Source organism: Rhinoraja longicauda, chromosome 31 (genome assembly GCF_053455715.1).
Source record: "Rhinoraja longicauda isolate Sanriku21f chromosome 31, sRhiLon1.1, whole genome shotgun sequence".
NCBI classification, from domain to species: Eukaryota; Metazoa; Chordata; class Chondrichthyes; order Rajiformes; family Arhynchobatidae; genus Rhinoraja; species Rhinoraja longicauda.
The window spans coordinates 20,461,330-20,488,964 of NC_135983.1; the positions used below are offsets into that span (position 1 = coordinate 20,461,330).

A 27,635-nucleotide genomic window follows, 5' to 3' on the forward strand; every position below is an offset into this window, starting at 1 on the left:
AATCTTTACTGCGCCCTTTCCAGCATGTGACAACGTATAAGTAGGGCAACCAGGATTGCACACAGTACAAGAGAGAGTTAGTTAGATTTAGCTCTTAGGGCTAAGGGAATCAAGGGATATGGGGAAAAAGCCTGAACGGGTTATTAATTTTGAATGATCAGCCAAGATCATATTGAATGGCGATGTTGGCCCAAAGGGCCAAATGGCCTACTCCTGCGTCTATTTTCTATGTTTACTCCAAATCTGATCTCACTAATGTCTTGTACAGTTGTGGCATGATATCCCATCTGCTGTACTCACTACCTTTACCAATGAAGGCAAACATACCAAACACCTTCACCCTGCCTGCCCGTGTTGCCACTTTAAGGGAACTGCGAAACTTTTTTGTTGTTGCGTAGTTTGATGTACCATCATCTCACACTTCGTGGAAGTAATTTAGGATGCCACGGGCTAGTTCAGAAAAGGTGTTAATTTTGACAAGAGCAACAAAGAGCATCCGGGATTTTGAAAATATCTTGCATCAAGTTCCCATGTGATTCCAGGAACTGTACATCTCGCTTTGCCTCAGGGAAATGTACTTGCACTGACTCCATGGTTCCTGGATATAAACCTTCTGCTTCTTGTACACCTGATACTTTGATGTTTAGACTCTGAATTAGAATTCCTTTGCAATTTAGTTAGACATCCATTTCTCTATAACATATTTGTTTCAAAATTAACACATCCTTTAAACACTACACCTTTAGAATGCAACATTCTTCTGTAGTTATGTTCTTCATTACACCAGAAATGTCTTGGTTTGAGTACCTCTCACAGCTTCTTGATAATATGGCCCTGTCTACTACTCAGTGAGATTGGCCTTTAACCTGTTTGTTGATCTCAGCTTGGATATTTTGGAGGGATAGGAGGAAAGAGATAAAAGGGTACTGATCCATGCTCTCCAAACATAATTATTAACATAAAGTAGGCAAAAGCACAATTAAGCTTAGCTGTGTACCACTGACCAGTTAAATAATACCCTAAAGATGAAAACACAGATCGTGACATGTGAACATCTGTATTCCAACGAGTCAGCTGAGAAAAGACATAGATAGAATAGAACATGTGATTGATGCAATCCAGCTTTTCCATTCGTGTACCTGCTGTTAATATCATAGACTATCCATTGTACGCGGTATAGATCCACTTCCATAGACTGAAATACTGAGACAAGGAATCGTGCGCTGCATGTCTTCCAAGCCTTTTTTTTTTTAAGTAGCCAAAGAATAAGAGTACCGATAAACACTTTTCACGACCACAGAGTGTACAATGAAGTAGAAATATTATTTGTTGGAAATATAGCAATCTTCCCTGGGAAATTTGGAATGTTTATCTATAACAGCATGTATTTGTATTCGTCAGATATCCTTAACCTTCCATTCTTTCTGCACCCCCTTCTCATCCCCACCAATACCATCCTCAAATTGTTTATTGAAATTTGGAAGTGAGCCATTATATTAACTGTCCAAATGGAACTCCAGTTCTAAAGGCTGAGAATTCTCTCAAGATGTGTTACATGCATAGATACATAGACAATAGGTGCAGGAGTAAGCCATTTGGCCCTTTGAGCCAGCACCGATCATCCACAATCAGTACTCCGTTCCTGCCTTCTCCCCATACCCCTTGATTCCGCTAGCTCTTTCTAACTCTCTTTTGAAGGCATCCAGAGAATCGACCTCCACTGCCTTCTGAGGTAGAAAATTCCACAAATTCACAACTCTCTGTGTGAAAACGTTTTTCCTCATCTCAGTTCTAAATGACCTACCCCTTATTCTTAAACTGTGGCCCCTGGTTCTGGACTCCCCCGACATCGGGAGCATGTTTCCTGCATTTAGCATGTCCAATCCATTAAGAATTTTATATGTTTCTATAAGATCCATCCCCTCTCATCCTTCTAAATTCCAGTGAATACAAGCCCAGCCGCTCCATTCTTTCATCACATTACAGTCCCGCCATCCCGGGAATTAACCTCGTGAACCTACGCTGCACTCCCTCAATAACAAGAATATCCTTCCTCAAATTAGGAGACCAAAACGGCACACAATACTCCCAAGTGTAGTCTCACCAGGGCCCTGTACAACTACAGGACCTCTTTGCTCCTATACTCAACTCTTCTCTTTATGTGTTGAATCCATTGGTGCCAAAACCCATGATAGTGTATGCCACATAGGTTTACACCTAATGTAGACTTGATCACCGGAACATTGGATTCTCCTTTTCAAAAGGGTGCAACCAATTGCTCTTTTCTCACAACGGTAACAAATATATTCCTGCTACTAGTTTAATAAAACACGGATTCTCAGTGCAGTTGTCCAGCTGTTCCATGTTGACAGTACGCTCGGGAGCTTTTAGACCAGGTAAAAACAAAGCAAGCCTTGGATAAGAGAACAGGCAAAAATGAGAGTTAGTACAATGATTACAGTTAATAATAAATACTGTGTCCTCCTTGATTAAAACACAATGTGCTGGGTTAACTCCGCAGGATGGGAGGGAGGGAATGTATAGGCGATGTTTCAGGTCATGGCCCCTCTTCAGACTTAAGATTCCAGCATCTGCAGTTCCTTGTGTCTCCGGGTCTGCTTTGATGCTAGTTTTCTATTGTAGACATGTACCATCAGTGGTTGCACTGGCTCTTCATCTCCATTGTGTTCAGAACAAGGAAGCCCTGGCTTTGTGAAATATATGAAGTGCGATTGCTTCACTGTGTGACCTGGCCAGGAACAGAAGCACAGCCATGGGGTCTACATACTGGAGATGAGTACAGTAAGTATTACATCTTCAGCATCCACCTTCACATAGAATTTGACAAGCTTTCAATGCATGATCATAACTGAATGATTAACATGATATGTGACTGATCATATTAGTTAAATTGCATTTGTTAGATTGCTAAGTGAAAGAGCATCCCCTTTCCCCTCATCTTCCCATCAGTCCTTCCAGATTCAATATGAATCTAGATAACTTATGAGTGGGGACTGGAAGGCAAGTGACGGAGGTGAACAAAAAGCAACAATTAATCTGTTCAGCATTCCCCCAAAATGTAAATGTTATTAAAACAGCAAAGCATATGCCTAAATTAACTTACTAAAGATTACTTACATCACTGAATTGGCACATATTACCTACCAGTATTTGCAATTGTGACTCAAATTGAGCAGTTTTCAGTGGAACTACTCAGCTCATTTGAGGTCTTGCCACTATATTATTTTTGCAATTAAATATATTGTATTAATATTACCCGCCAATTGAGAATGCTGAGTCTGTAATTAAAGCTGGAACATAAATAGTCCTTTACAATGAATAGGTAAGATACAACTTTTCAGCAGACTTACAAACCAAGCTCACAGGATGGTGATTGAATTATCAGTTGCGAGAACTGAATATTAGTACATCTACAGGACAAGTGCCTCAACAACAAATCATTTATTAATTATTCCTTATTTTTCTTAAAAGTTTATAACTGTTGACATTTGATTAACTGGCACAGCCCAAAAGATTTCACAATCAAAAATTTTCAAGACAAACCATGGAAGCACAATTTACAAAATGACGGGAAAAGAGAGGAGGGAACATGGGACAGGGAGAAAGTACAGCTGAAAAGCAAGGGTGGAGGGAAAGAAAATGATACTCAAATGGCAAGGAGAGACTAAGAGTCAAAATAAAGGTAAAAGGGATAAAGTGAGAGAAAACGCTAATTCCTTATCCAATAAAAAAATGACACGAATTAACATTTTCTTGTGCAACACCAAATATTCTGCTGTGCATCATCTTGACACTGTGTCATGCACAGAGGTTCCTCCCTATAATGCATCTGGCGCATTATTGCAGCAGGACATTAAAGTTCCTCAGTGTCTACACAGACTTCACGCTTGACAGGAAGTAGTGTGTGTTGGTGACAGCTTATTTTCAGTCTTTAACTCGACGTGTCCATCAGCTCCTCTTTAAAGTTCTCACAGAATTTGATGACGTTTCTGTTGGATAGCGAAATAAAAGAGTGATCACTTTCTTAAAACAGATTTGTGCATCAACAGTTCCTTTTAATCAAAAGTTGGATAATGTTGGTAGAAAATGTAAAGAAACTGCAGATGCCGGAAACTGGAAATAAAACTAGAAAATGCTAGAAACACTCAGCAGGTTAGGCAGCAGCCGCAGAAAGAGAAATAATTAACATTTCCAGTCCAGGACCCTTTATTAGATCTGAGTGTTTCAGCATTTTCTGTTTCATGATGTAACTGAGAGGTGCTTCATCGCGAGGAGTTGTGTCTTCTACACACACAGCAATGCCCACGCCAATTATTGCAGGCTGACAACATTACACATTCCACCCAGCACTACAAAGGGGACCCATAATTATGTTCTTGTTGCTTCAACCTCTGAAGGATTTGCTACCAAATTTTGTGGAAGATCCATTCCTCACACTGTCTATCTAGTTCGTGAATTTTGTAATCTCGGGTTGAACAAGTGACCTTTGCAGAACTTGTGGAGTGCCCATATTTTCAATTTAAATCCTTGTTGCCGATGCTTGCAGATTTCAGTGTTCTGAAACATAGCTGTCCATATGAAACATGTGAGCTCTGGAAATTCAAATAGTCTGACCAATGAACAAGAAATTAAAGATCCCAAATGGGTTTTGAAACTAGATTGCCAAGCACTGAGAGGCTGCCACCAACTTTAATAAAGCAAATGAGTTCTAGTCTGAATATGTCTGCCAATTTGCGAGTAGCTTTATAAGCTTAACCTTTCCTGATGTTTTATTGTAACTCAACTTATTTGAGTTTGCATCCTTGGAGCAACTAGTGCAAGATTTGTCTTATGATTCTACGGTGTCACTTGCAGTGTAATGTTAAAAGCTGAACCGCTGCACCATGATAAAATGGAAGAATCAGAATGAAACCTGTCTGGACTGCAACCTCCCTATACAAATTCTGGCTCAAAGTTTTCTGAATGGGACACGTGGTGCTGTCTTTGAGAGTTTCACTTACTTTGCCATCTCTTTGGTCTCTGATTTAGCTGCGTCACTCTCGATCACGCCCTTCAGCAGTTCAATTCCATTCTCTTTTATCAATAATGTGCAGTATTTCTCAGCTGAAGATTTAAATTAAAAAGCATTAGTTCACAAGCTGCTTTCAGCTCAAATTTAGCATCTAATTTTCTGATCCACCATTTTACTTCCTTTTTAAAAAGTTATTAAAATGTTTTTATTCCCCAAAAAATGTGCATCAAATTCAACATCTGGATTGGTTGCTTGGAGAGAGGAGAGGAGAAGGGGTGAGATCAGAGGCAGCATTGAGCACTGGACAGTTGAACATTTCCCTCCCCTTCTTTCATTTGTGGTACACATTATTCTGACAATTGCACAGATTATATTTTCCTAGCACAGTGTATTGTACTGCTATTATATTAACAGCACTGACATGACTGGTTGAATGGCACCCTACTGTACTATATTATTCCACACGTATCTTCCAATTTAGGAACACTGCCTAGTGAATTATGCGTTTTACTCTCAATAACTCTCAGTGTTTCATATTTTAAGATGAGTCGCAGGAATGTTATTAGACAAGATCTGACACTGCTCATTGATATAGGTTTTATGAAACACCTTAGTGGAAGGAGAAAGAGTTAGAGATAGAATTTCAGAACTTCAGTTAACGAAACAACAGCTGGTTGGAGGATGAAGAACATCAGGGTGTACTGCCACTGGAACTGGATTTGAAGGGTGTACATTGAGGGACGTTACAGATGTTAGAAGAATCATGGCCAAGGATCTTCAAATAAAGATTAAAAAAATTAATCTTCTTAGTACTGTAATGGTGATGTTTTTCGACTATTAGTTCAGAGCCCTGGAATAATAAATCCTATCATGAAGATACATTTGGGAAATTTAATTTCATTGCTATTGAAATCCTTGCCTACCCTGCTGTTAATGTTAGAAACATAGAGATACGTCACTAAATGTTACTTACGATAGACTGATGTGAGGTTAAAGAGTGCCCAGGTTGCCCAGTGCTGGCTGACTGGAGCCACTTGCTGAGGAAGAAGGCGCAAGATTGGCTCAAATGATCTGTAGGAGAGAAGGATCATCAGCTCAAAAAGTCGTGTGCTGTTATTGCGGTAAACATCCCATCACAGGCTAACTAGTCCATCACTAACTCTCCAACCAGCAGATGCTGTGAGGGTAATAGAAAATTTCTTAACTAACACACACTTCGCCACCGCCCCTCTTTGTTATGAGTAAAGTGGAAAAAAATAATCAACTCGTCAAGCGGATATTTAACCAAGTCAAAACATACTGTCACTGGATAAAACATCCATTGCTGACCTAAAAGAGTTTCCAGTGGCCAAAACAACTCTTGCTCTTGCAATAAATGTCCAATAATACACACACAGGCTAAAGCACTGTTGGTCAAAACAGTCTGTGACTATCCTGCCATTGGCCAACGCAACAGAATGATCTTAGCAAAGCTAATGACGCACAATCCCACTGTCCCCACCACCATTCTACACCCACCCGCACCCATCCTCAGCTCATGCCACAGTGAATGATTCCACTTCTCACCTGTAATTAATGTTTCTTCTTGAGTTCTCATCCCAGCTGGAGATTGCTCGCCACATTCGATCCATCACTTCCACCCGGCGAGGTTCTGCGATGGTCCAGGCTTCGTCTCCATCAAATATGATATGCGACAGTACCCCGCAGGCATTGTACGACACCTCAATCCCATCTGCATTGCTTTCTAGGAGACGGCTGTGTAAGAAACATACAACAACATTCAATTTGTTTGAGGGAAGGATGTGTAGATGGGGATGGGAAGAGGGAGGACAGAAAGGGCTTCCCTCTCATTCTTACCAAGTAAAGTGCTCACTAGCAGATTGGAAATCCAGAAATAATTTATAAATAATAAATTTGTTTACAATGGATTAAAGTAATACAGAGCTATTCACTGTCAGATGCATCTTCACGGTTTATCGTTCGATCATTAACTGGATTAATAAATGTAGGGGATAATTTTTGTTCAATATCTTCCCCTCTCCTTCACTTAATAATAGGTCTAGTTTATGAAGCTATAATTTAACTCTTTTAGCCTTACTTTCATTCTGATTGATCTGAGCTATACTCTTTCCAGGGCTATATCCTGGATCATCTTAATCTAATTTGATTGGTATTGGAAAATCTAATCCTATTAGTCTCCTAGCCGGCACCTTAGGATAAATTATTCCCCCAAACTTCTCCCATCCTCTTAACTCTGCAAGGACCATACAGAGAATCATTTTCTGTACCTCTTGTACAATGTGGGATCAATAATAATATAGAAAAGAACAAGTGCAAAGGCTGCTCGTGTCCTGTACTGAAGGAACAAATGAATCAGATAACCTCCATTTCCTAACTGACTCTAATTCAGTGAGTTCTCCACAACATAGGCAGGATTGTAGCCACTGGATATGAAAATGTCAGACCGATTAGTTAAATGGAGAGATTGGAGAAGGCAAGCTTAGTTTTCTCTCTCCTCAGCAGGTTGCTATGAGATTTAGAAGAGGTGCCCAAAATCATGAAAAGATTTTGATACAATAAGTGGGGAGAAACATCTTGCACTGGCAGGACAGTCACTAACCCAAGGTCATGCATAGATGGTAATTGCCTAAAGAACCAGAGGGAGGATAAAGATTTTTTTTTAAATGTAGCGAGTTATAATCAGGAATGGATGACATGAAATGATGATGGAAGTTGATTCAATATTAACTTTCAAATGGTATATGCCTATGGATACGTAATTGAAAATTAGCAGACTATGAGAAACAAGTGAGGAAGGAGAAATAATTGGAAGGGTCTTTCAACAGAGCCAGCACAGGCAGGATTAGCTGAATGAGGACTCCCCATTCAACCTCAGAGCAGAGTGACCAAGCTGCTGAGAAGAGGTGTGTGGGTGTTGGTAAAAGCTGGGTGGGTGGAGGAGGAGACAATACACTTACACAATTGGCTGAAGGAGATATTTAGGTGAGGATTCCATTATGGCACAAACAGTGATCGTAACAATAGATGGCAGATGTGGGAGGAGTTGAAAAAAAGGGAAAATAACTGAAACAACTTCTGGATTTGCAAGCAATTTATTTGTTCCAACTGTTCCTTCAAAACAGACCTGAAGACGCTGATAAACTGCGTGGTCATAAGGTACGGCCGAAGTTGTTTGACCTCAGCAACATTTCCCAAGAGTCCCAGCATGTTCCGGTGTAATTCTTGTTTTCCTTGGAATTCCTAGGATTAAGGAAGGTTAAAGAATGAAGAGAAAAGTAGGATGTATTATATATGGATAATCAATGTTTCTGGAATTCTAACTTGCTCCTAGACCCTGGGCAGCAAACACTTGGCTCCTAAAGCACAACACCCACAGTTGAGCTCCAAGATCCTACACCAAACAAAACGTGGGCTCCAATAACTTTAATTGTTATTTGCTCACAAGATGTGAACACATGCTGGCAGTACCAGCATTTATGGCCAATTCTTTCATGTATCACAGAATAATTACTGATGTATCGCCTTGAAGTATTACAGACCTGCTGAAGATACACCCAGTGCTGATGGGTAGGGGTGGCACAGTGCCGTAGCTGGTGGAGCCGCTGCCTCATAGCACCAGAGACCTAGGTTTGATCGTGACCTTGGGTGCTTTCTGTGTGGAGATTGCATGTTCTCAATATGACTGCATGGGTTTCCTCTGGGTGCTCCGGTTTCCTCCCACATTCCAAAGACGTGCAGGTTTGTAGGTTAATTGGCTTCTGTAAATTGTCTTTAATGTGTAGGGTGTAAAAGTGGTCTAACATAGAACTGTTGTACAGGTGATCGGTGGTCGGTGTCCACTCAGTGGTCCGAAGGTTCTGTTTCCATGCAATGTCTCTAAACTAAGTTCCATGCTTAATATTTGACAAATTATTTCTGAGTTAGGAACGTGCACAACTTGGGAGAAAAACATACAAATGTGACGTCCCTATGAACCTGCTGCTATTGTTCTTTTAACTAATAAAAGGTCCCTGCTTTGGAAGATGCGGATGTGTCTCCAATGCATCTTGTTGATAGCAGACACTGGAACCAGAGTTTGCTGTGGTTGAGGGAGTTAATAGTTAAGGAGATGGATGAGGCATCTTATCACACAGGCTGCTTTTTCCTGGATTACAGTGAACCTCTATAATGTTATTGGTGCTGCAGTGATCCAGGTAAGCAGAGAACATGCAATGACAAGTTCATCTTCAAATTCTGTGACGTTTCAGGTCGAGACCTTTCTTCAGATGCGATAGGTGACGTTTCAATCTGAAGGAGGGGCCCAATCCAAAATATCGCCTATCCATGTCCTCCAGAGATGCTGCCTGTCCTCCTGAGTTACTCATTATCTGAGGAGTTGTAAATGAAGCCACATATTGTGCAATCTTAAGCAACCAGCCCAAACATTCATGTTTGCAATGGAGGGAAGGTCATTAATTTTTTAGATTTTAGAGATACAGTGCAGAAACAGGCCCTTCGGCCCACCGGGTCCGCGCCGCCCAGCGATCCCCGCACACTAACACTATCCTACACCCACTAGGGACAATTTTTACATTTGCCCAGCCAATTAACCTACATACCTGTACGTCTTTGGAGTGTGGGAGGAAACCGAAGATCTCGGAGAAAACCCACACAGGTCACGGGGAGAACGTACAAACTCCGTACAGACGGCGCCCGTAGTCAGCAACTCCCCTGAAGAACTCCTGTGATGATGCTCCATGGCTGTTGACAGCTAACTTTGTTATTGTATGATTCAAATTGTGGAATGTTTTTCTTCCCGATTATCACAGCCTTGAAAATTCTATATAGTTCTATAATATCATCCTTATCAAATGCTGTTTTGATGTCATTATCTTCGCACTAGGGTCGTAATGAAGTCAGAAACTGACTAAGCAATAACGAGCAGTAGATTGCCAAATAAGACTAATCTTATTGCTAAATAAGTGACATCTTTCTACTTTGTAGGTAGGTATCAGTGTTGTAGCTGTACTGGAATATCATCGCTGAGGGAGTGACATGTCCTCAAGACTACAGCCATGACCCTGCTGAAACATTCTGCTTTTATGGTGAAGGGTGTGCACTGCTCTCCCTGAATGGCGCATGAACTCAGTCCAATCTGCTGAAGATGCTGAGAAACTTCAGAGGAAAAACAGTTACGGGTTATGATGGATTCGAATACTAATATTAATACTACAGCTGCCTCAACGGACTTCACATATGCCCGGCTTTCAGAACTAAAATGTGTTCCAATTCTTTATGATTTAGCATGATTTTAAACCTTGCAACATAACAGAGGCCATTCTCAGTATGTGTGGTCTCACCTACCAATATAGTTATTGATGAGGATGGGGTCTCAACTGTTTTTCCCTCATGTTGGTTCCCTTACCTTCCACACACCCAATCTTGCAGCTATGTCTTTAAAAAACTCAGTAACACATAGAAACAGTGCAGCACAAGAACAGGCCCTTCAGCTCTCAATGTCTGTGCCAAACATGATGCGATGACCATCACATCCATTCCTAGAGTATATTTTCAGCCCACTGCCTGTGTGTTTAGGTTTGCAAAACCAACTATAATTGGACTTTCACACTGGCTGTTATGAGATGAGTCTCCATAGCCTTCAAGTACTTGAAAAGTACAGAGGACATCAGAACCTTAATTTAATTAGCCAACAAACTGTGCTGCAAGTCACAACTAAACAGAAAGAGAATCAAGTAATTTTTACTCCAAAATGCACATTGAACATGCACAAGGAAGTACACACCCTCCAGGAAAGAACTTACGTTCAAACACTCAAGAAACAACTTCATTCCATTGCAGTTTAGGAACATCTCGCAGTTGTCAGGAGTCTCATCTGTAATGTTCCACAGTGCACTCCATGAAAACTCCATTACTTGGTCACACTGCACAAAGAAAGAGAGAGATGTAAATGGGGCATGTTAGAAACATTTCACATTTTATGTTTTAGTTCACAAATGTTCAGAACATTGTTCCTATAATTCACTATTGGACAGAAGTGAAGAGAAAATTATTTCAAGCTGTCTCCGATAAAAATAGAAAACTCTGTGAACACAATGCTAATCACGTCCTGTATCTGGAAAGAGGAACAGAATCAACGTTCCACTGTTCTTGATGAAAGGTTGAACTATTTCCACCAATGTTACCCAACCTGCTTAGTGTTTCTGCTATTTTCTAATTGAGCAATTGACTCAGGGGTTGACCACCAAAAGCACAAAAACACATTGGATACTGTTATATGTGTCTTAAATTTCTCCTAAATTTTTGATTGAGGTCCATTTCAGAATGAAAGTGAGCTTGAAATGTAACACATGTGGGAGGTGGATAACAGCTGAAGTCCACTCTCTCTTCAATCAATTTTTGCCTAGGTTTGCAATTTCCGGAAGGAATCCAAATATTTGTGGTCATGTTTTTTTCTGTTCTTATTGGTGCCAAGCTGTCATGATCGGCTGCATCATTTGAACTTTATCAGCCACTGTTATGCAGAATGGGTAATGAACCAGTTATATTTGTCAGACTTGCAACAGAACTGGCTGGCACCTTGATCCACAAGCTCACCCATTGCCACTATCTATAGTTTAAGGTAAAAAACACCTAACTGAGAGTAACAAACTGCAGTGCCCACCGAAGCATAGGTTAATTTCCAGCATTCTCCCGAGATGAGGAGAAACCACTGAGGAGAAAAATCAGTGCTTTCTTCTTGGCTCAATGGGCAGCACCTTCATGTCCAAGTTAGAAGCTTGAGTGTTTAAGTTTCATTCTGATAATGAAAGTATCAGAGTATGTTGTAAAATTTAACACATGGTCAATTTTTACTGCAGAAGTACTGTGTTGAACCTTATAGTCGGTGAGTAATTATAATGAGGTGGATGATACCGATTGCAGACATTGGATTTTGTCTCTGGAACTGTTGCGCTAAAATGCTGAGAACTATGCTCTGCACTCTATCTTTCCCTTTGCTCTACCTATTGTACTTGAGTTTGGCTTGATTGTATTATCTGTGATATTATCAGATTTGATTGGATAGCATGCAAAACAAAGCTTTTCACCGTACCTCGGTAAACGTGGCAATAATAAATCTTAACCTAAAGGTTTTATGATACCATGCAGACTAACAATATTTAAACAAATGCAAGTTTTTCCTTGAACTTACCACTTTGTCTGTCAGTTTCTTTTGAATCAATTTCAACATTGTCTGAAACATGGATTAAAATAGGTCAGAAACATAGTTCACAAGGTCAAATGTAAAACATATTTGAACATTTGGTATTCTTTCTGCTTTCTAATTAAAGCATATATTTTCGAGATCTTCTGAATTCAAATTAACCATCACTCCAGTTCAAACATCCCAAACTATTCAACTCTGTGACCATTGGGAGTACCAAAGCATTAAATGCACAAGTAGCTTATATTCCATGGAAGTGTGACATAATGGTACATTCCAAGTTGTACTCTGCTTTTATTTAATCTACAAAACACAACATCACCACAACAAGTTGTATCTGACCCAAAGTGCTTTAACCCAAATTAATTTCAAAAGTTGATTCTTAATGGACTGCAAGTAAAGAGAAATTAATTTTTTTGCCTTCTGCCAAACAAATGCACAAAAAAAAAAGATGTTTGCAGTGAAGAAATCGGTGATTTCTTCACCTATTTCTTCACTGCAAACATTTTTTTTTTGTACATTTGTTTGGCAGAAGGCAAAAAAAATCATAACTCTTTACTTGCAGTCCATTAAGAATCAACTTTTGAAATTAATTTGGGTTAAAGCACTTTGGGTCAGATACAACTTGTTGTGGTGATGTTGTGTTTTGTAGATTAAATAAAAGCAGAGTACAACTGGGAATGTACCATTATGTCACATTTCTATCCACCAACCTCCCCACCCTATCATTCTCCACCAGCATAGTTAAAACTAAGTTACAATCACAATGACACAACTGTTTAGTGCTTCTCCCAATCCTCATTCTCACCATACTTACCGTGACAAAGCCCATTTTGCCTACAGCTTCCTTGTGGTCGTTGTCAACTTGGCAGACCAGTGCATTGCAAAGGTGTACCGCTATTCGCTGAATAGATTCATCCTGCCGTGTCTGATTGAGGATGCCGAGGAGCAGCTCATTCACCCGCCGGTACTGAAATTCCAGCTCCTCTGGAATACTGAAGTTACAGAGCGTCAGGCAGCAATTCCGTTGTACCTACAAAGCCAGGGTGGAGCCACAAGATGGAGTTAGGCAAATGAGTGCCACGAAGCTCACCGTAAAAATTAACAGCACGAAAATGCTAGTTTTAGAATCAGAGTCAGCATCAGACGGCGCTGAAACAGGGTCTTTGGCCGAACTTGTTCATGCCGACCAAGTAGCCCCAACTAAGCTAGTCCCATTTGCCTGTGTTTAGCCCATATCCCTCTAAACCTTTCCACGTACCTTTTAAATATCGTGTTATCTGCCTCAACTACCTCCTCTGGCAGCTGGTTCCATATACCCACCAGTCTCTGGGTGAATTTTGTAGGAGCAAAGGTCAGGGGTGAGGATTGGAGGGAGAGTGATACCAAACAAAAAAAGCCTGGCTTTACAAGACTGGGGAATCAGGGGCGAGAAAGAAATTTGGAGGAACGAGAAGGTGCACAGGGAGCTCCCACAAGAATAGCCAGAATTCAGTCATTAATCTACAGTACTGTATATCGCGTTTTGTATAAATCCTCAGAGACTAACTCAACTGAGTATGTATTTATATTGAAGGGAATTGTAATATCTGGTGTGCATAATGCAGAGCTCAAGTCTCACACAGTTTACAGACGTGTATAGGTGTTGAATTAAAGGTATATTTCATACCGTCACCTCGTGGTAGGACTCCATACCATTCAGCACCACCTGAATAACCTGGCGACGGAGCTTAATGCTCTGTTCTTGCCGGTAGTCAGAGCCAGTCAGGTAGAAGAGTGCTGCACTGCCCGTCACCTGAACACTTTTGTCAAATTTGTGATACTTCAGTGCAGAGATTACCAGCTGCAAAAAGAGAAAAGATTTTCAAAACATTCTCCTTCTACCTATTTTATTACTAGCTTTGTAGTCAGTACATCTCTTAATGATGCTTTCCACATATAATTATCCCTTCATGTTTTTAAATGGAGATTCACACTCCCACCATTTGCTTGAACATCTTTAGGGTTCATGGAGGAATCACCTAGCATTTTTCCTTAATTGGTACAAGGTTTTATCCTGTCTCTTTCAGGGAGATGGTCAGACTGTAGTGTGGGTGGTTAGGGATATTGCTGCATGCCTTAGATTTCCCTCTATCACACAGAAAGTTAAAAGCTAAATTCAATATCATCTAATCACTGCCTCCTAATTTATCTTGCTATATCTTACTGAGAAAGTACTGCGCTCCTGGAGGTGGCATCTGTCAGATGAGACATTGCACAGAGGCAGTTTCCCCGCAGAGGAAAATGGTTCATGTAAAGACATAACTAATATACCAAACATGATTGCATTCAGAATCTAAAGGAGGTAATATTTGGGCAAAATGCTGGAGGTCTGTAAAGCTGTAAAATCAATCAGACTAATTTATTTTAGGCATATTGCCCCTGGAGCAAAATAAAACATCAAAAATTTGACTAAGCACCATGCCGATCTTCCAGAGGCAAGCAACGATTTCTTTACAGTCAATCGTTTTAAAATTGTCACCTTCCATTTCATGCACTCTTCCTTACTTTTGACTTTTGAACCTTACCCGTAGGGCACGCAATTGCTGGTCACACTGTTCAATACGTGCGATATCAAAGAGATGATTTATTGCACGTGAAGCAATCTCTGGTCGATATTCTGTATAAGCTTCAATAGCATTCAGGATTTGATCCTCATTCGCTTCCCCGGTTATCTAGTAACAGTAGCAGAACTGTAACACAATCTGCACATCAATTGTATGAAAAAATTCAAATGGTGCTCCAGGCTCCACTATGCTTATCATTGAATGTAAGCAATTACAGCTGGTCATTTATACACACATTGGCCTACAAACACACATGTGTACACACCCCTAAACAAGCATCTTAACTGATGTTAGAAAGAGCAACTGAGGAATGGCAGCCTCACTCACCTTATAAGCAGGAATATGAGTTAGATTGCACAGAGTGGTGTCAAACAATCCCAGGAACTGAAACGACCTATTCAGTGCACGGAATGGTTCAATGCTGCTCTTTTGTGGCTCATTACTGAACACATAAAGTAAATAAGATAAATTAGTGTGAAAACTGGCACAGATTTATTACGTTTCTGAGAAACTTTATATACATTGAAAAGCTTTTTTTTTCCCTTCACCATTACCAGCTGATCTTTCACTTTTTAGGTCCTTATTCCTGGAATTCTCTCTTCAAATCTTTTAACAGTTTCGTCATTTACAATGCACCTCAAACTTACGTCTTTAATTAAGTGGTCAGGCACTTGGCTCACTCTCAATTTTCACCTAATATGGATATTCTCTTGTAAAGCACCATGAGATGTTTTAAATAATAGATGTTCTATGTATTGTTTTAAAGTGCAGAGTGACGAATGGCTAATTAGATGGTTTTATTTATGAAACTGATTGCTGGCGAGGATCTTGTGAGAACATTCCTGCTCTTTTCCAGTGCCTCCATTCAATCTTCAACTTTCTCAATAACAGCAACAGGACATGAAACCTTACATCAACCTCTGATCCAAAGGACTGTCTTGGCACTCAATAGAGTAGCATCAAACTCAGGACTTTCTGACTCAGAGATGGGAATCTCTGATCTCTGGATCAGTCTGAAGAAGGGTCTCGACCCGAAACGTCACCCATTCCTTCTCTCCAGAGATGCTGCCTGACCTGCTGAGTTACTCCAGTATTTTGTGATACCCTCGATTTGTACCAGCATCTGCAGTTATTTTCCTACACAATCTCTGTACATGTAATACGACTCTGGTCATTATGCAAAGGGCAGGAAGTTCACAGAATGTTCTGTGCCAAGCAGATTAACCAAATTAACAGCATTGAAACAGGCACTTTTGCCTAATGCTGATCAAGATGCCCCATCTAGGCTAGACCCATTTGCCTGTGTTTTGCCCATATCCCTCTAAACCTTTCAGATCTATCTTTCTATCTAAGGGTCTTTTAAATGATGTTATCGTACCTTCTTTCAACTACCTCTTCTGGCAGCTTGTTCTATATACCCACCTAAGTGAAATGTTTGTATAATTTGTTTACATTGGCTACTGCTTACATTACATACCAATGATTGCTCTTCAGAACTAGTTGGCTGTGAGAGATAAGGTGAAATATAAATCAAAGTTGCATGATTTTATCTGAGTTTTCTTGCCAGGTGACATATCTATGGTTAATAAAGAAACTTTGGCTTTTGTGATTAAGCCTCAGGTCTCACCTTGCAGGGCCCAAGGCCTCATCGTGACTTGAGATTGCAGAATTATCCAGCATCAGGTGTCCGGAGATGTCTAACGAGACAAGGTTTTTAAGGTTCTGCACAAAGGCAGTGAGGACTTTCCGAGTCAGCTTGAATTTGTAAAAACTGGAAGTTCTGTCACGAGAAATGTCTAAGTGTCTGTAGAAGAAATTGAAGCAAGATATTTGAGATGAATGCATTGAATGACTCATCAATAACAATAACTTACTCTCTGCCTATCACTCCAGCTTTGTAGTATCTGACTGAGACAGTTAACAGTTTAGTTTATTGTCACGTGTACCGAGGTACAGTGACAAGCTTTTGTTGCATGTCATCCAGTCAGCAGAAAGATAATATGTGATTACAATCGAGCTATTTACAGTGTATAGAAACACGATAAAGGAATTACGTTTAGTGCCAGATAAAGCCAGCAAAGTCTGATCAAGGATAGTCCGAGGGTCAACAATGAGGTAGATAGTAGTTCAGCACTGCTCTTTGGCTGTGGTAGGATGATTCAGTTGCCTGATAACAGTTGGGAAGAAACTGTTCCAGAATCTGGAGGCACACGTTTTCACACTTCTATACCTTTTGCTTGATGGGAGAGGGAAGAAGAAGGAGAGGCCAGGGTGCGACTTGTCCTTGATTATGCTGTTGGGCTTGCCGACGCAGCGATGTAAAAATTGAGTCAATGGAAGGGAGGTTGGTTTGTGTGTTAGTCTGGGCTGCGTCCACAATTCGCTGCAATTGAGACATGTAGAACATAATGATTCCAGGTCAGATTTCTGATCTGTGTTGACCATGCTTCATTTGCCAAGAGTAATCCAGAAACTCCTTCCCTTGGCTTGCCCATACCAACTCATGCAAGTTCAAAGGCAAGTTCGACCTGACCCTAATGATAATCCTATGGAGGCAAAAGTGGACAAATTAGAATGGCCAATGACTCTCCTTCAGGATTTAGGCTCCTTGTATACCCCTCTGGAGGATCAGTGCATATCATTCACTCTACTTTTTCCTTATGAACGGGCAAAGCATGGGTCCACCTTGCAATGAAGAAAAAAACAATGAGCCCTTGGTGAAGTTCATTTCTCCTAGATTTGCTTACGGAGGCAAAAAATGGATACTTTCGTTAAATTAATTCTGACCTAAAGGCATTAAAGATATTGGTGAAGGCCATAGACCTTAATTGCAGGACAGGTGCTGGACAAGGGTTATGGAGACAGAGTGAGACAATGGAGAGATAATGAAAATAAGAAAGAAATCCTTACACTTGAGGAATTATTAAATATTGAATGTGTGCCAATTAAGTTGTGGAATTCTGGTACTATTGTCATTGGCACCAAATTAATATCTGGTAATGGGTCAAGTGCAAGTTTTTCTTGCTTCCTGTCAAGCTTTTGGTCACCTTTTCTACTGATAAACCCCTATATGACTAGAACACCAGATGGAATGGTATCTGGCTTTCTGGGTGGCAATACCCACTCTTCCCTTCACATAATAGGCCCTGGTTCATGGTTCCCAGTGCTCCCTCGAAACTCACCTGGTTTTGTTTCCTGCAATCCCTAGAAACTTCCCACGCTTCCTTTTAATTAACTTACTGGGTTCGTGAGACAATTTATTATTTTCATCTAGAAAAAAACAGTGAATTGAACAATTTGAAGAATTAACAGGGATAACATCCAATATTCTGTTAATCCAGTTACCAGCAAAATTCTAGGCATGCTGGAGTTTTATTGTACTTCATGAGGCCTGGTAACAATTATTGTCCACTATTTATCATAGTAAGTGTTAGGAATGTTGGACTGCATTAAAGGAGCTATTAAATTACGTTCCACTGTGACTGAGACACAGGGAATGCAACAATTAAGTTCGGAAGGTTTGAAGAAGGGTCCCAACTTGAAATGTCACCCATCCTTTTTCTCCAGAGATGCTGACTGACCCGCTGAGTTATTCCAGCACTTTGTTTCTATCTTCGGTATACACCAGCATCAGTAGTTCCTTTCTACACAATAAGTTCAAAACTTTGGGCCACCGACCTAGAAAAAAATAGGTTCCTCTACCTGAGTTTAGTGAGCTGCAGGAGGACCCAGATGTGCTCCTCAGAGAGGTCCATGTTGTACAGCACTAATGACCCAAGCCGCTTCTGCCACTGCAGCAAAAACTGGATGTCATTCAGTTGGATCCCAGATAGGTCGAGTGAGGTCAGAGTAGTCAGTGGCCGCAGGAGTCGGTCTACGTTTACTCCATCAGTTAGATGACCCAGATTGAGAAAGCACAGCCTGTGGAAGCCAGTGAAGGAGAAGTCCTTAACGAGAACCTGCCGTGAGGGGTTCACCATGCTGTTGTTGTCCCCTTCGCAGCCGCCAGGATTCTCCTCTTCATAAAAAATGTTATCGCACCCAAACAGGCTGAGTGAAACCAGCGTGCTGCGGAAGTTATTCAGAGTCTGTAGGCTTTTGGCAGAGAGTCTGTCGCAGTTCACAAGGCGAAGCTCAACGAGATCCTGAAGAACATAGCAAAGCTAAATATTACTGGAAGAAGAGTCAGCGAGGAGATTACCAAACAAAAGCGTGAGCTGCAACTTTACATTCTGCAATTTGCAAGCAAAAAACAGTAATCTCGTAAAAAAAAAAGAAATGTTGGAAGAACTCAGGGGGTCACGAAGCGTCTATGGAGGGAAATAGACAGACGGCATTGCGGGTTTGGACCCTTCTTCAGATATCGTCTATCCATTTCCCTGCCTGCTGCCTGTCCTGCAGAATTCCAACAATAGTTATTTTTTTACTCAAGGTTCCAGCATCTGCATTATCTTCAAAGTTATATTTTTTAAAAACATGGACTAACGGTCCAGAAGCCTGAAACAGGCACCGTGAAGTCTAGGCTATTAGTCCAGAGTGTTCAAATGCTGCTGTAATACTCTGAGGATTAAAAATATTGCTCAAGGATAAATATCTTATAGCAGCAAAAGTGACTATGAGACTGTCTGATTGTAAAAATGATTTCCCTGAGGAAAGGATACCTGCTGCCATACTCATTCTAGACCCATTCTCTTCCACATCCACAACATAGTTGACTCTGAACTGTCCTTGAATCTTGCAAAACTCAATACTGGGGCAAAAAGTATAGGAAATAAATTGTGGCCTTGGCAGGGACTTCCATATCGTACAATGAATAACATTAAAAGAAAACTAACCCCTAAGCTCCTAAAAGAACCCCTAATTAGTTTGATTAATACAGTTTCCAGCATATCTATTGTTCAGTTTAGTTTAAAGATACAGCATTGAAACAGCCCTTTGGCTCATCGATGCCATGCTGCGGATCACTCATTCACACTAGTTCAATGTTATTTCTCATTCACTCCCTACACACTGGGGACAATTTTGCAGAGGCCAATTAGCTACAAACCCTTCGTGTCTTTGGGATGTGGGAGGGAGCTGGAGCATCCCGAAGAAACCCAAGTGGTCACAGAGAGAAAGTGTAAACTCCACACAGATAGCACCCGATGTCAGGATAGAACCTGGCTCTCTGGCGCTGTGAGGCAGCAGCTCTGCCAGCTAAGCCACTTTGCCACACTGTGCCGTTCTATTGTCTCTTGCCTTTTTCAGAATGTTTCAGTTTTCCATATGGTTTTACACACTGCAAAAGTGGTATGCACAGAATTTTCTTAGAAGCTCATACCTACCTCAACCATTTTCAAAACTATATTTGTTCATTAGCAAAATATTAATGGCAGCAGTAAAGAAATTGGAGTAAAGATTTACAAGGATATGACCAGAATGTAGAAGTTGCAATTATTACAGAGTATGGAAATTCAGGCGTTTTTCTCTGGAAGAAAACAAGGACGAATTAAAAATATAACATTACTCATACCTGTTTGGAAAATGCCACCAGGTCCTCATCATGAATGATATCCTCATGAATCCCCCTCAGGTGTACATGAGTCAGGCGGGTGCTCCGATGGTCTGAGAACAAGCTAAAGAAACTCAAGTGTCCTGGGAAGCTGTTGTCTGTGTTCACTAGCTCCATGTACCTAGAGGAAGCATAGGAGACAGGGTGAGCCTTTTTAAACCAACTCGAGTTCAGAACTGGAAAGAATTATTCAAATGAGGGGGTCAGGAAAACATGAAAATAAAATTTTCTTGGAACGTCACCATATTTGGTTACAAAATGCAAATTGCCAATATATTTTGCTTCACTTCCAACCCATCAGTCTTTCAGCATCTCACTCAAACAAGCCTTCAATCCTCTAAACTGAAATTTACACAGCCCAACCTTATTCTTTAGCTTTTCTAACATATTCTTATCTATTTTCCTGTTAAATCTACCTGTGATTTTTGCCTCAACTATTCCATCTAACAGTAAGATCCATAGTTTCATTATTTTCTTACTGATTGCCTTCTGCTCAAATTTTTGTTTAGATATACGGTATTAGTGACCTATGCCAATTAGCAATAAAATACAGAAGCATTTTTGTAACATAGTTTTAAAAATCTGGAGCTCTCTGTATCTAAAAACTCTACAAGTATCCAAGGTTAGATAAAGCTCTTGAGGATGAGACCAATAGAATGTGTGGGTAGATACATCAAGAAACCTGGAGCAAAGATGTGAAAATTGGGTTGAGATGAAGATCACACAAGGTAGATCAGGCTTGAAGGGCTGAATTGTCTCTTCTGCATGCTAGATGGGCTGATTGGACCTTACCGCCCATAATTACCTTGGTCACTCTTGATAACTTCCTGTTGAATCATTCCCAGTTTCTGAAACCACATAAACCTTGGGCCACTCAATCTTGTTCTGCCATCCAACCAGGTCTTGGCCAATCTGCACCTTAACTTCATCCAACTTTCGTGGTTCCTTACCCATTTAATATCCTTGTCCAACAAGAATCAATTTCAGTTTTTGAAATTATCATCTCACTAGCAGTCGTAAAATCTTTTCAGGAGAGTTAATAAAAAAACATTTATACAATGCCTTTTGTGATCATGGGACATTCCTAAATGCTTTTGTAGATAAATAAAAATTTCAAGTGTTACTGCTTTGTAATATAGGAAATTGGTGACCAATTTGGACAGAGCAACGCAACAGCATTCCAGATCTTCTCTACCCTAAGACATTGCCATCCTGACATCGCCATCCTGAATCATGGCTCTGCCTTCCTTCCCCTCCTTTCCAATTTCGTACACAGAACTCACATATTGACAAGATGGTTACAGATCTCACTGGGAAGGAAGATATCAGGGTGCAGTCTCAGCGTCTCATTGTCTTGCATGTAGCACAGAGTTCCCTCGAGGTTCCACAAGCAATATTTGGTACAAAGAGTCATCAGTGATTCAGGGCTGTACGAAGCCATGTCTGAGAGCACCCTGCACCTCTTTCACAGCCAGCGAGCGGAGCAATGGTGACTGAACCTACACAGACATCGGGAGAAAGCTGTGGAAGATGAAAGCAAAATGCAAATCAGTCTCAGTTCCAAGCATTGCTTTTTTACTATTTAAATCTAATGAAAATTTTACAGTACAGAACTTTATTGTCATTCGGTACAAGTACCGAACGAAATTACAGCAGTCACAAAAACACAACAAAAAAAAAGAAAAAATTACACAGGACACACGACCCAAAGACAAACATCCATCACAGTGAGTCCAAACACCCCCTCACTGTGATGGAAGGCAACAAAACTTCCACTCTCTTCCCCCCACGCCTATGGACAGGCAGCTCGACCCCTAACGAGGCGACCGACTCAAAGTTGGAATAACTTCAACCAATTATAGAGTCATAGAGTTGTACAACACAAAAATAGCCCCTTTGGCCCATCACGTCCATGCTGACCGAGCTTAGTTACATTTAGTTTAGTTTATTGTCACGTTTATCGAGGTACAGTGAAAAGCTTTTGTTGCATGCTAACCAGTCAGCGGAAAGACAATACATGATTACAAACAAGCCATCCGTAGTGTACAGATACATGATACAGGGAATAACGTAAAATGCAAAATAAAGTCCAGTAAAGAGTTGCAGAATTGATTTGGTCGCACTTGCCTGTGCCTGGCCCGTATCCCTCCAACCCTTTTCTTTCCATGTACCTGTGCAAGTTTAAACATTGTAACTGTGCACCCCTCAATCATTCCTCTGGTAGCTTGTTCTCTATACCCACCACGTGTGAAAGAGGTGCCCCTCAGGTCCCTTGTAAAACTGTTCCCATTCACTTTAAACTTCATTGAGCTATAATGGCAAAATGTAGTTTCAGGTACCAGGCTACAAAGCAAAACTGTAAATCGTCCAACAACACAATCGACATCAAGAGATTGCTGGAGCCTTGAGCAACACACAAGATGCTGTAGGAACTCATTGTTAGGCAGCATCTGTGGAGGGAAATGGTAGAGGAAGTCTAAAGAAGGGTCCCAACTCAAAATATCATCTGTCCATTTCCATCCACAGATGCTGCCTGACCTGCTGAGTTCCTCCAGTAGCTTGTCTGTTAACTCAACAGATAAACTGAAGTTCTGGGAAATACTGTCAGCCACACTGGATTTGTTCTCCTTATACAAGAGAAGATTAGGCACAATCAAACAGAATTATTCAAAGATATGAAGTGATTAAATGAAATAAATATTGTCCTGTCACAGATCTTACCTGCCCTTCAAACTCTATACATTTATAGATAATAGACAATAGACCATAGGTGCAGGAGGAGGCCATTCGGCCCTTTGAGCTAGCACCGACATTCAATGTGATCATGGCTGATCATTCTCAATCAGTACCCCGTTCCTGCCTTCTCCCCATACCCCCTATCCTTAAGAGCTCTATCTAGCTCTCTTGAATGCATTCAGAGAATTGGCCTCCACTGACAGGTAAAACCTCCCAACAACATAGCACTCTCAATGCTGCATTTGGAGTGTTAGCCAGAACTGTGTGTTCAAGTCCCAAATGTGTCCATAATCTTCTCGTTCAGAGTTGAACCCACTGAAATGATTGTTTTGAAATACTTCTTTATGCAACCAACCACAGGACAGGATTCTACATTGAATTCTATCATTCAAGACACAGATTTCAGGCTCCGATTAATTATTTACACAACTAATCATGAACAGGCCAGCCCCCATTCAAGGTCTCAGCCTGAAACATTGAATATCCCTTTGCCTCCTCAGATGCTGCTTGACCTCCAACAGCTTGTATTTTTGCTCCAGATTCCAGCATTTGCCGACTCTGGACCCAAACAAAAATTAGATTGGGGTGGTGAGCAATCAATTGTAAGGAAAGAGGGTTTGGTAGTCAACCAAATTTACTCAATACCTTGACCAATGCAATCAAGCATTCCAAATGTCTTCTTCACCATTCTGTCCACCTTGTATCGCCATCATAACCTAGGATGTCATCACCAATACAGCAAACCACTCAGCATCTCACTTCCGCCACGATGATCCATAAGCCAAACAGATCCGCCTCCCTGCTACAATCCCACACCTGATGCCAAACCCTCCCTTGCCCTGACCTTCCCCTCCCCTCCCCGATTCCCTCTCCAGTGACTCGCCCTCTCCTGCCCCAACTCCTCCCTCGACTTTCATTGACTACACTGCGTCCTGCATTAACATCTCACTCTCCCTTCGCTGGATCCGCCTCCCAAACTCCCCACTCTCCTATCGCCCCCATCCACCTTTCCCTCTCACTTTTCCCCATTTCCTCTCCGCCTCCTTTCTCCCTCCCTCCCTCTCTCTCCCTCAACCCCCTTCATCCCTTCCTACGCTCTCCCTTTCCCTCCCCCTCCCACCACCATCGTCCCCTCCTCCGAGCCTCTCCCTCCGGTCCCCACACTCGTTGACAGCCTCCCTCCCTCTCCACTCTCAGGCCCCGCTCCGATCACCATCCCTCCCCCCGGCTGATGTTGTCATGCTGCCGGCGTCCTGGTTCCCACCACCCACTACCTCCCACCCTCCGGGCCCGTCACCACCTCACCCACCTGCGGCTCCTCCTCCTCCGCCTGTTTTCTTAATGTTATTTGTTATTAAATCGTCTTCTTTTCAAACGGGACTCGCCGCACCGCTCTCAGCAAACTCCAGCTCCACCTCCGGGTTACCGGAGCCAGTCTGTCAATGGCCAGCCGCTTCCGGGGTCAGCTCGGTCCGTCTCTCCGCCAGGTCCCGGGGACAAAACTTTGTAGGTTAATTGGCTTGGTAAATGTTTTTGTTTTAAATTGTCCCTAGTGGGTGGAAGATAGTGTTAAAAATTGTCCCTAGTGGGGTAGGTTAGTGTTAAAACATTGTCCACAGTGGGGTAGGATAGTGTTAAAAATTGTCCACAGTGGGTGGAGGGTAGTGTTAAAAATTGCCCCTAGTGGGTCGTAGGATAGTGTTAAAAATTGTCCCTAGTGGGTGTAGGATAGTGTTAAAAATTGTCCCTAGTGGGTGTAGGTTAGTGTTAAAAATTGTCCACAGTGAGTGTAGGATAGTGTTAAAAATTGTCCACAGTGGGTGTAGGATAGTGTTAAAAATTGTCCACAGTGGTAGGATACTTCCAGTATAGTCCCTGGTGGACTCTTCGGAAGTGATGACCACAAGAATCAAGAAAAACACTGGTGGTGCCACAGCAGCTCCTGCGCCTCTGTCTTAGTAATACCTCCAGTCCTCTAATATTACGGCTCATTCTGTCATTTCTTCCGTTTCTGTGAGTGAAACGGGGAGTAAGATTTTACTTTATCGAAATATTGCTGCTTTAGTTTCGTTTTTGAATACATCTACGTAAATGTATAATTTTAAAAAGACAAATCGACTGTCCCTCGGTGGTAAGAAATAATTAATTTGGCCGCTATTGCACTTGTCGGACATAATATTGACGGCACCGGTTTCCGGGCGGTGGAGAAATAGGAAGTCAACATGTCGACTCTGTACAAGAACAGGTGAGGAGCTGGGAATGGTTCAGGTCCGGGGTCCCGTGAATGACGGGTCTTTTGGTAAACGGGATCGGGGTTTGGTGGTTCTCTGCGAGCAGCCCTAGATGAAAGACTAGATGAAATGTGAAGAATTATCCAGGGTTAGAGGGAAGAGACAAACTCTGGATACCTGGAGGTCCTCAGCTCAGGCCAAACCCTGTTTAGACAACTGTGTTTTCTTTCAGCAGAGTCAATAGCTAGAACCAACGTAATTACTTATTTAAGCCCCGCATCTCCACCTCCGTGCCTCTGACAGGTGTCTGAAACCATAGGGGTGCCCCTCCTCCGCCCCAGGGCCTATTTAAAAAAAAAATAGTTGGGACATCTTGGAAGAAATTGATAATGTTTAGTATTGTGGAACTTGAAACGTTGGCCTTCTGTCACCTAAAATCATTTAAAATGTTTGCCTCTACTACAGGTGCTGACTATTTTGATTTTTAGATTTCCAGCTTGTGGATATTTTGCATTATCTTTGGTTTGTAGCTGATCAACTTTTTCAATTTTTTGGACATTTGTAAAATGTGAAAGATGGGATGCTGAAGTGGCTGACTTTCAATACAGCAGATGGAATGTTTTCAACAACAAAAAAATGCGCACAGTCCTACTGCTCCATGCTGGTGCTTATGTTTCATGTAGGCCATATCTCACCCGCTAATCAGCCTAACATTGTACTCATTCTTTCCTCATTTGTGTTTATCAAGCCACCCTTTAATGCATCTCTGCTACTCAGTGCAAATACTACTTATATTATGGACTGTTCAATTTGTTTTGGTTAACAAAGTTTCTCCAGATATATTGACTATTGATTAAAGTCTCTAGATTTGCACTCTCCACAAATTGTAATATCTTCCCTGTGACCAAACTATTGGACCCGTTCACAATCTTAAAGACCTCATAGGGCTGCAATGAGATAGATTGGGAATTCATTGAGTAGACAAGAAGTCTGTTTAGAATCTGATAGGAGCTGTTCTTGAATTTGGTTGCATGTGTTTTCAAGTTTTTGTATCTTCAGCCTGATGGGAGAGGGGAGAAGAGAGAATGACGGGGATGTAAGTGGTTCTTGATTATGGTGGCTGCTTTCTTGAGGCCTGAGGCAGTGCAAAGTATAGATAGAGTTTTGGGGGAGGGGGTGGAGGCTACTTTGTGTGAACTACATTCACAATTCTACAATTTTTTACAGACTTGGGCAAAGCAATTGCCATACCAAGTTGTGGTGCATCCAGATAGGATGCTTTTTAGGGTACATAAGTAGAAATTGGTAAGAGTCATTGGAGACGTGCTGAATTTCTTTAGCCTTCTGAGGCATTGATGTGCTTTCTTGGATGTAGCTTCATTATGGTTGTACCAGGGCAAATTGTTGGTGACATTTCCACCTACTAACTTGAGCCTTTCTTATCTCCACTTCAGATACACCCCACTTGCTGAAGTTGATGACCAACACGTTTGTTTTGCTAGCATCGAGAGAGAGAGGCTGTTGTTTTGACACCGTGCTACTCAGCTTGCTATTTCCTTCATGTAGTCTAACTTATCATTGTTTAAGATCTAGCCCAATGGGTGGTGTCAACTGCATACTTGCAAATGGTGCTAGAGTAGATTTTGACCAACTTACTGGTTTTGGCAGTGTTGTCATTTATATTTTGAGCATTTTTTCCAGTGTCTCAATATTTTTGAGATGCAATGATCAATGTGTACACACTACTCTTACTTTAATATGAGCTCTCTCATTTTCATTTCTGGTTTATTGGCATGGCTCACTACTCTTGTACATCAATACTCAGAAGTCCTTATACATTTTTACCCAATTAAATACTTCAATAAATTTCAATTCCACTTGGATACCTTAGGATTGCCAATGGCAATGTATGTATGATATGTATGATAAATTGTTCACATAATTTTGGAGTCAAGGCAGAGTCTTACTTGCAACAGATCAGTAAACATAGTACTCAATAGACATCAAAAAGATGTTGAATAAAAAATTATGTAGTGCAAAGACAAAAACATTGTCCCAAGTCCATCATGTAACCAAGGCAATTTGTAGTTTGGGATTTGGTTGGAGTTTGTCATGTTCAATACCAGATGCTGTTGGGAAGAAGTGGGAAGAAGCTGCTCCTGGAGATTTTTGTTTTCAGGCTCCTATGCCTTCCTGATGGCAAGAGTGAAATGAGAACGTGGCCAGGGTGGTGTGGGTTCTTAATGATGCTGGCTGC

At 41.2% G+C, this 27,635-nt stretch overlaps 2 protein-coding genes across 5 annotated transcripts in view; one reads left to right on the forward strand and one right to left on the reverse strand.

Moving 5' to 3' along the window:
• Positions 1–3,447: 3,447 nt before the first annotated feature.
• zer1 (zyg-11 related, cell cycle regulator) lies at positions 3,448–24,668 on the reverse strand. 2 transcript variants are annotated; one of them, XM_078426425.1, is made up of 16 exons: positions 24,457–24,668; positions 21,695–21,932; positions 20,373–20,532; positions 18,563–19,005; positions 16,488–16,664; positions 15,188–15,302; positions 14,822–14,968; positions 13,924–14,097; positions 13,072–13,287; positions 12,243–12,284; positions 10,855–10,974; positions 8,178–8,293; positions 6,599–6,787; positions 6,006–6,103; positions 5,022–5,124; positions 3,448–4,010 (listed from the first exon to the last, which is right to left on the reverse strand). In XM_078426425.1, exons 2-16 carry the CDS (start codon positions 21,850–21,852, stop codon positions 3,953–3,955), a joined length of 2,316 nt encoding a protein of 771 aa, XP_078282551.1. In that variant the 5' UTR covers positions 21,853–21,932; positions 24,457–24,668; the 3' UTR covers positions 3,448–3,952. The 2 variants fall into 2 exon arrangements, with proteins under 2 accessions (XP_078282551.1, XP_078282552.1); XM_078426426.1 differs by lacking the exon at positions 24,457–24,668 and adding an exon at positions 23,793–23,954.
• tbc1d13 (TBC1 domain family, member 13) overlaps positions 24,610–27,635 on the forward strand; it is a 35,769-nt gene continuing 32,743 nt past the window's right edge. For all 3 annotated transcript variants that reach the window (XM_078426427.1, XM_078426429.1, XM_078426428.1), the window contains exon 1: positions 24,610–25,392. In XM_078426427.1, the coding sequence (XP_078282553.1) occupies positions 25,370–25,392 (23 nt within the window). In that variant the 5' untranslated portion in view covers positions 24,610–25,369. The remainder of the gene's footprint in view (positions 25,393–27,635) is intronic.

Bases quoted from the DNA above. Each gene is read 5' to 3' on its own strand.
- zer1 (XM_078426425.1), bottom strand. From the start codon at position 21,852: ATGGCTTCGTACAGCCCTGAATCACTGATGACTCTTTGTACCAAATAT. The intron at 14,969-15,187 runs GTGAGTGAGGCT...TACTGTTACTAG, and splicing joins CTCATATTCCTGCTTATAAG to ATAACCGGGGAAGCGAATGA. The intron at 8,294-10,854 runs GTAAGTTCTTTC...CCTTAATCCTAG, and splicing joins TGTTTCTTGAGTGTTTGAAC to GAATTCCAAGGAAAACAAGA.